The sequence below is a fragment of the Saccostrea cucullata genome, unplaced genomic scaffold (assembly GCF_032062105.1).
Source record: "Saccostrea cucullata isolate Sc308-1 unplaced genomic scaffold, CSIRO_AGI_Scuc_v1 ctg18624, whole genome shotgun sequence".
Lineage (NCBI taxonomy): Eukaryota > Metazoa > Mollusca > Bivalvia > Ostreida > Ostreidae > Saccostrea > Saccostrea cuccullata.
This window is the reverse complement of record NW_026940117.1, coordinates 1-9,822: the sequence shown is the minus strand read 5'-3', so window position 1 is coordinate 9,822 and position 9,822 is coordinate 1. Positions and strand designations below refer to the sequence as shown.

Genomic DNA, 9,822 nt, shown 5'->3' with positions numbered 1-9,822 from the left:
GAAATTATCTTTGAAGTTTAGGAAACCTCAGGTATTGAGCAACAATTCCTTAAAATATGAATATGTGTCCTTTTTCAGACTCTACATTATCAATCGCGAAAGACTACAATAATAACCTCAATCTTACAGGCCGACATCATCAAAGTTAGCATTGACCCCAGGGTCACATCGCCCCCCTGAGCAAAAGCTTAGAATAATAGGAAAAATCAGTTTAGTAAAGAAAAGCTTAAATGCATAAATGGTAAAAACCTATCCCATTGAGGGAGAAGAAATTGTTATTTGAACAAAATTGAATTTACACTAAGGGTGTTTACATAATTTTTTGAATTTTTTTTTTTTTTTACAAGTTTGGATTTTCACTGTAGCCCTATCCTACCCCTGTGGGTCATTTTAGAATTAACTTGAATTTACAGAAGTTTCATATAAATGTGACCATTCATGGGGTTGCTTTTGGAGTTTGAAAGACTTTGAATTTGTTTAAATTGGCGCAGTGGTTCCTGAGTAGAAGTAGAAATTGTGAAAGGTTTACGACAGAGAGACGAACACGGGACAAAATGTAATAAAAAAAACTCGAGCTTCGGGCTCAGGTGAAATAAAAAGGATAAAAAAGTGACAATCTAAAACTATATACTTTAGTGAGTGTAAGCCCTAGCCACTTGATTGAAAACATTTGTATTAAAGCGAGGGGGAATAGTAGTTTGTTAACATTTTTTTTGCATAGCAACAGCAAAGGACATAAATGGTCAAGCACAGCTCAATAATTTTAGGGACACTAGTTCAAAATTGTTCTACAATCCTGGAAATAAAAACATATTGTGCATTTCTTGAGATAAACTAAACTCTCATCGAAATGTGTAAAAAACTTATCAAAGAAATTCAACATACTAGTATCTTGTAGTATATCATTTGATTCAATACATACTACACAACTAATAATGTAACTAAAACAAACCTTTGTGTGTCCACCCTTCGTAAATGGAACCTTCTTGGCTACAGACCTCTTTTCCAACCTTTTCATCAAACTTTTTTTCCATATTAAGCACCAGAATGAAGAATGCCCGTGGACTCAGAAAAATCTGGTGTGAGGCATAATATGAACACTGTCCCGCAAAGTCAACCATGGTAATTTTTTTCTCTGGATCGCCCAAAACATCTTTGGAAACTTTTAAAATTCCTGATATTTCTGAATTTTCAGAAACCATTTTTTTGTCTTCAAACTTTTCTCTTTCATCCACGAAAGCAGCGGCTTCATTTCCTTTGAGTGATTCAGAATCTAAATCCAAGCTCTCATGTGTAATTTCTTCATCACTGACCGATTCTTGTTCGTCTGCTATACTGGCTGCATCCATCTGATCCCCTGACTCTTTGATGTCTAATCTTTTCATGTCACCTGATAATTTTGCAGGCTGATTTGAAATAGTCTTTTGTTTGCTTGATTCATCAATTTTAACTTTAAAGCGTTGTTTTTCGTTTGACGTGTTTACTACAAAAAAGAAAAACTTCATTAGAAATTTTTCAATTTATTCAAGTAAAATCAAGAATTTCTTTTCTTTTTAACTCTTTGATAAAAAAAAATGCATATTTCGTTATTTTTTTCGCTTAAGCCAGGGTACAGAGTAGCTTATATTATATGGAAACGGGGTATCTTGTATTTTTCATTTACTAGATATTGTATAATCGTGTACCATTGATATGCTAAAAAGCTTAAGGGGCAGTGGACACCACACCCTGGAGTTGTTGAGTTACATATACTTAAATTTAATATAGCAACAAATACCAGAGGCACATGAGCTGCATCACTATGTTAGTACTTTGGTTGAAGAAAAGCAGAAATCTGTTCAGTATGAAAGGTTAAAATATATAGTCTCAGGAGAGGCAAAGGCACATCTACACTACCTTGAGCAGTTATTTGAATGATCATGGATTGATTTATAAATATTAGGATGCTTTCAAATTAATACGACTAATTATTACAATTCTGTTGTTGACAAGAATCTTATTAGATACCTTTTTAAACAAACCTGATTAACTCTTCTAATACTATCATAATTAAAATCAAATGCCCGGAAATCATTAGCACCCCATACCTCGGACTGTGGTGTCTGTCACATCAAAAACGTCAGACTGTACGTCAATGCCCCTGGTCGATGTTGAATTCTTCAGAATTTCTTTCAGGTCGATGCCTTTTAGTCTTTCTAGTAGAGTTGACTTCCCACTACCTGCACACCCGATGATCATCCCAGAGGCGTGGTACATGGTCGTCTCCCCTTTCTTCAGATTGTCCAAGAAATTCCTCACAGACTCATCACCTCTCATTATAACCTGTACTGGTATGCCAACTATAATCAAGAAAACATTTCTTACAAGACTGTAGCTCTGACACTGAACTTTATATTGTGAAAGTAGAAGTCAACAAGCTTTCAGCTAAGCTGAACTCAAAATCATTTACACCAATATGGTGAAAAGACCTTAAATGTTATGTAAAACAACTTAAAAGAAACATACGCTTGGTATACACTAATTCATGTATTGATTGGTCCATCATTGTTGCATGTGTGAACATGTCTTCTCCAAGTTTTTCTATCAGTAGTTCTGTTTGATTTGGTAATAACTAACAGCAAACTTCTTCCTCAATCTCTTTTCTCAGATAATTTGATGATCTGCAGTAATTTGAAATGTTTTCTTTTTCTGCCCAATCCAGAAACATATTCACGAATTTCTGATCCCTTGAAAGTCTAAGAAAGCTGGTGTCTCTGAAGAATTTACAGGAAAATTCAACATTCACACTATCCTGTTTGAGTATTGGTTTGTACTTCTTTAAGCTGCTAAGATTAGACGGCTTCTTAATCTTCTTAAATTTGAAAACTTCGGCAACAGCATTATACTTCTTTATCCAGTCGTCGGCTTTCAGATTTATTTTGTATGAAGGGCAAAGCAGTAGGCACATCAAAACTGCATCTCCATCTACAAATAAACAATGTGCCATGTACCACAACATTGTACTGTTTTTGCTTTTTGGCTACATTGAGATAAAAAGCAGAGGAAATTATACAATTGAGTTTTGAAATGTAAAGCTAATTGGGAGAGGGGTCTATGCTAACTAAGAATGTTTTCATATTTCTTTGTCAAATCAGGGTTTAAGCAGACTGATTTTTTTTATGATCTCATTGTGATCTTCCTTATGCTGCCCTGCCCTACCCCTAGGGGGCAGCTGGATTTGAACACATATAAATATACAAGTACATTACCCGTAGATGCTTCTGCATTAATATAACAAATTATGGCCTTGCTTTTGTATAAATTCAATACCTTATTGTGGCCAGGCCCTATAATGATTCAGAGGTGAAGTACACGTGCAGAAGAAAACATATGGCCCTTCAATTATTATTACAACTTGCTCAAATGATACAAATCACTTGATATCGGTTTATACGAGGGTTGTCCCGTAAAATCGTGGACAAAGCGTTTTTTTTTTTTCGAAAAATAATGGACCTAATAAGCTCAAATTTTCAGTGAATGTTTATGTATCATATTTAAGTTAATTAAAATGTTTTGGATAAAATATACACAAAAATATAGATTTTATACTGTTTTAATGTGCAAAGGGTAAGGTCTTACGGCGCTCGGCCAAAAACAAAGATTTTATAAGAGAATACAGGAGTATTGATTTGAAAGAAAAGATTTAAATAGATAAGATTAGGGTTAAAATTTTCAATGCATTTGGTCAATTTTTGACAGTTTCCTGTGCATTTGAAATGGGAAAGTGGTAAACACAACACACGAAAAATTGTGACGTTTGGTGACGTTACGGTGCACTGGAGATCAGTTCGCTATGATTAAGATGGAGTAATAACGCCGCAAAAAACTTTAAATGAATACAGAAGAACAAAATCCCCAAAAATTGTCAAATCTTTAGTATATAAATGAAATGGGAGTTTTCTGAGTAAAGTCTTTCTTGATCGAGTCCCGAGTTGGCACAAGACATACAAAAAAAACTACAATTGTAAAGGCTATAAAGACGCTGTCAATGTTGACCGCGTCAATATAAGCTTGTCTATTAGTTGAATGATGTTGGAATATTGTCCGTATCTTACTAATAAATCATCAGGAGATCGTACATTTGTGCCAGATTGGTTCCTCAATTGTTTATGAAGACTTAAATATGTGCTTCAATGAAATTTCGAAATTGAGTTGGACTTATCCAACTTTATTCTTAGTGCAAAGATGAAACTTGAGGTACTTGACCCTATTTTAGGCACTTTGACGTTATCATCCGTGCGCCGTAAGGCGATACAATTCATAATATTAAATCTCTTAATTCGTTTATTTATTTATATATCTATTTGAAATTTGCTACATTTATTCAGAAAATATGTACTAAGAAGTAGTGAAAATTTCAGAACGCAGCGATGACTATTATTCATGCGAGACAACTTGTCCACGATTTTACGGGACAACCCTCGTAGGTATGTCAATTTCTCAAAATATATAGTCATAATCAATATAATTGTTTCATACATGTAGATAATACATTAAAAAGTCAAATATCATTCATTGTTTTGGTAACACATTGTGAAAAACAATCAACAATTTGCGGATATGTTTATTGTTCATTTGGTATCGTTATGTACACAAAAGCGTTGGCCAAAAGAAGAAGAGTGTCTTCACTATACCTGGAATAACTGATCAAAATAAATTGAAAACTACTGTATTCAAGATTTATAACTCTCCTTGACTGTTGTTATGAAGAATAAAATACAGGACGATCAAGAGCATTGAATCACTCTTTTGATAAATTCTACAACATATCACTTCACTTCAATGTAATGCTGCATATTAAAATAACACTTTAAAATTAAAAAGTAGGCTTTCATAACCTACATTTTGGTTAAAACACTTTGAGAACCCAAAATGCATCAACTGACAAAGTTGAATGGCATACTTGGATCTATCCATGAAATTCCCAAAAGTAATCACCATAACCTATAGCTTTAGACAAGACACTCCAAGACCTTTAAATGCATCAACTAATAAAATTTGTTGATTTTGAGTTGATTATTTGAAATATTTAGATATTGCCTTGAAATCCCAAAAGTAGTTCACTATGACCTACTTTCTAGTTGGCATATTCTGATTCAAAATACATCAACTAACAAGGTTTGATTATTCAAAGCCAATTACTCATTGAAACCGTAAAATTTCAAATAAGGTCATGGTAACCTACTGTGTGTACTTAAAAAGCGGGCTTGCTGTTTCATCGTCTTTGGCGTGGATATTGTTGTGCTATTTCACGAATACCACTAAGAAATCATATATCATAAATACATATATTAATTCCATATACAGCGCGGAAGTGTAGCGCAATTTCATGAATACGCCAACAACTCAATACTCAGTGATTGTGCTAAATCTAAATATGCCAATTTAATGATATGAGATACGTACAGTACTTTTCAGTTGACACACTCTGAGAACCCAAAATGCATCAACTTACAAAGCAAAACAATTTCAAATGTAGGTAATGGTGTCCTATTTTTCAGTTCCCGGAGATCATGATTTTAACAACTACACTACTTAATGATGATTTCAAATCTGTTTCAATTTTTCTGACCCAATGGTTTTTGAGAAGATTTTCAAAGATTTTTCCTATATATTTTAATGTAAACCTTGGATTCCCTGTGATGGTTTCAGCCTACCCTGGGGGTTACGTTTTGAACAATTTAGAATCTACACTACCCAAAGATGTTTTTATATAAGTTTGAGCTTTTGTGGTGCAGTTTTTCTGAAGAAGAAGATTAAAGATTTTACTTTTATATTTCATTGCAAAACTCTGATTCCCTATTATGGCCCGACCCTACGTCCAGAGAGTCAAGATTTGAACAATTTCGAATCTACACTACCCCAGGATGCTATTATATAAGTTTCAGTTTTTCTGGCCCTGTGATTTTTGAGAAGATTTTTAATGACCTCGTCTCATTTTTACTTTTCTTGATTATATGTTCTTGTAAGGAGGACTAAACTCCCCTTTGCCCAAATATGATTTGTATCCGGTACCGAATTGGTAAAAATGAGGTCAGTGATTCTTTGAGAAGAAATTGAAAATGTGAAAAGTTTACAGACGAACGGAAACACAGACGTACAACAGACAACACGTGATGAGAAAAGCTCACTTGAGCAAAAATGATTACTCACACTGCACAAAAGGTTATAGCATTCTAAGCTCTTAGAGGCTTTGGTACATGAAAGCTAATTATGTCATGTATTTTGTGTGTGCATTATTGTGCTTCTTCTCTAAATATATGTATGTTTCTACTATTAAATGCAGTAATAAATTCTTTTTATATAGCATGAAGAATAGCGACAAAGTATAAAAACTGAATTAGGCAAGAAGAGGCCTAAGGACCTTGAATCACAGATAATCTGCCTTTTCTACTTGAAACCTTTAAGTATACAGTATGTTTAGATAAAGCCTTGAAATTCCAAAGGTAGGTCATCATGACCTACATTTTTTGATGAATCACTCTAAGAACCCAAGATGATTTAAATTAATACCCAAGATTAGGTCATGGTGACCTACTTATCACTTGTCATTCTCTGAGAACCCAAGATGCAACAACTAAGTTTGGTGGTTCTAAGCCAATTGATACCTAATATACTTTCAAAACTATAACTAAAATTTCAAAAGTACTGAAGAATCATCATTGTTCGTGGGGGACCAATGTTCGTGGCTTTCGTGGGTAACCCTGACCCACGAATTTACATCCCCACGAACGTATATACGAACATGTTTTTATTATTTGTTAAAACTGATATCATAATTTACTGTGACATCACGGCTGTAATATGTCGGTGCAAGCCGCCGGTACGTTTTTAGTAACTTAAAAACCAACATTGACGAAGTTACCCTTCTTTGTTTGAACTTTGGAGAAAAAATAAACGAAATAGAACGTGTTACGAACGAAATTACGTCCCCACGAACCAGGAAATTTTTGGCTACCCACGAGCATTGACCCCCACGAATAAAAATGATTCCACAGTAGGTCACAGTGACCTACTTCAAGAAGCATGCTTTAGACACAGAGTGCATAAATGGGCAAAGACACGATGATTCTAAGCCAACCGCATGCTCATACATGAAAATATGGCTTGAAAGACAAAAATTTTGGTTCCGTCACTCTGACATTTTTATCCATTGTCGTACTTCAGGGATGCAAAATGCATGGACTGACAAATTGTGTGATGATTTTTAGCCAAACAGTGCCCGAAAAATATTAAATACAGCCATAAAATTTTAAAGGTAAGTGACGGTGATCTACATTTTAGTCGACCTACTGTGAGAACCCAAAGTACATCAGCTGACAAATTGTGATGATTCTTAGCCGAAAAGTACCGTAAATATTTAAATATAGCCATAAAACTTCAAAGGTAGGTCATGTTGACCTACTTTTCAGTTGATGTTTTTCAAGGACTCAAGATGCATCAACTTACATGTACAAAGTTTTATGATCATAGGCTTTAAAATCTCCAAATTATGCCTCTAACACTTTGAAATTGAATGAATGACAACCCAGTCGTGTAGAATCGTTCGTGTAACGTGGGTGATCGTTATTGTATCGTACGAGATCGTGCGTGTATCAAACAAAATCGTTTGCGTTTTTAATCGTGCGTGATCGTGCGTTAAAAAAACGTGTAGATTTCATTTTGTACACTTTTATCGGAATGTTGTTCGTAAAACAAGCTTTTTATTGAAATAAAATAAATGAAGCGCGATTTAATAATTAAAGCAGAACGAACTAATTACCGATTAGTAATAATTAATATAGTAAGTCGTACAATATTGTGTTCTCACCAAGTAAAGCATGAAGTTTTGTGATAAACAGTACTTAGTTAAACAGTGTTTAACGATTTTCTTTTCTTATTATGGTCATAATATTTTTTTGAATCAATACATCGAAATTAATTTTTTTTATTTTTTTTACAAATAGTTATATAAACATGTACCATCATGATTTTTTTAGCAATGTTTATAACTCGTGCTTACTGTTATTTATTTTCAAAATTTCTCTACATAAACGATTTGAAAAAAAGTTTCGGATTTTAGAGAAATAATGGAAAAATGGATAATTTTTAATTTAATTCATTTTCATTCCATTTTTTACCCTCCCTCTGAATATTATATCTTATTCAATCAAAACTCTCTGAATATTATATTTAATTCAATCAAAACTAACAGACTAGTTAGTTGTACATCTGATGATCATAATGATATCACGAAGAAAAATCAGCTTTAAGTTACGGAAATAACTATTTTTTATCTAAAATGATTAAAAAGTCTTACAAGTGCGGTTCCAGAAATTTCCATTAATATATACTTTTTTTCAAAGTCGATTAAATAATATCAACAATAGGCCCATGGGCCTTATAGGTCACCTGAGCATCCTGCAAAAGACTTTGGTTCATGTTTTAACTAGACGTCATGGCATTCACAATTGTGAAAGATGCACCATTGCTAATCATAACTATACACTTAGCATGTTTAGTTTGGTTAATTTATACCCATAGACATAGTTGGGGAACAAAAAAATGCATTTCAACTAGAGATGTCAAATCGGTCAATATTTGATAATGGGTTACTCGGACGTTTTTCCGATCGAGTACCCGGGCACTCGGTAAAATTGTAAATATATGTACAAGTCTGTTAATTTTCTTAAACTCAGTTAAGCTGTGTTAAACCCCAATGCTGTTTTTATAACGTTTTTAGTGCATGTTTTAAAACATCGAGTCCAATGAAAATGATTTATTGTACTTTATTTAAAAAAAAAAATACACACACACGAAAGACATCAATTTAATACACAAATAATTACAAATGATTTATTTTTTTTGCTTGGGAAGACGCTTTAATCAATCTGCTACGCCTCTATGTAATGATCACACTGACGAAACAGAAGGAATTGTATTATTATTGTATACCCTATATTCCCTAAATTTACTCCGCCTGAAATATTTTTTTCAATCTTCAATTACTAGTACATATATAACCAAAATATATCTTTGCATTTTTAAGTCGATAGCGGCATACCTACGCATGTCAGATTTCGGTACCATTTACCAAATAATTCTAAATAATTTAAAGATAACCGAACAGACTTAAACGATCCTGAATGAAAACAAATCATTGAAGACATCCAAAATTAAAGACCTCAAAAGGTGACAAATAAAGAAATCGGTCACTGTATATACACAGTCACTGGCGATAACACGTGATTACAGGTGTAGGCGACGGCACTTTTATTATTGTATGCACATTTAAGTTAACATTTGATAAGTTTTTTGATAAATATTTGTACTTTGGAATAAGAAAAATACACATTCCAAATTTTAACTAATCAGTAATATTCAGCAATAATCAGTATAATGCCACTACCACACATGAACCCCTGACCATTGGTCCAAACATTTCACAATTTTGGAAAAGGCACTCTAGCTTATCAAAAATTTGATTAATACAAAGGAGAAGAATTCAATCAATTCATTTCCAGTGTATAATTAGAGCCTTCTCCCCTCTGTGGTACCCCTGACCCAGGGGCGTTAAAATTCACAATTCAGGAAGACTGGCCCTTGCTCATCGTAGCTATATAGGTAGTTCATCCGCTGAATACCCAGGAGCAGAGAAGAAGATCTTCAAACAATTTCTGCATTTTCTCTATACAACCAATAGAGCCCCTTACCCTGGGGTCATAAAATTCTCAAAGGTATTCTTCCACATCATAACTATGTACTTAGTTGGTTTATTTGATAACCAGAAACAGGAATTTTTTA

General features: G+C 33.6%; 1 protein-coding gene across 1 annotated transcript; it reads right to left on the bottom strand.

Annotated features, from left to right (window-relative positions):
• Positions 1-952: 952 nt before the first annotated feature.
• On the bottom strand, positions 953-2,960 carry LOC134254841 (uncharacterized; the record flags this gene model as incomplete). The annotated part of the gene is made up of 3 exons (XM_062737382.1): positions 2,506-2,960; positions 2,088-2,339; positions 953-1,483 (listed from the first exon to the last, which is right to left on the bottom strand). Coding segments are annotated over exons 1-3 (841 nt in total), but the record flags the coding sequence as incomplete, so codon positions are not given.
• Positions 2,961-9,822: the final 6,862 nt, after the last annotated feature.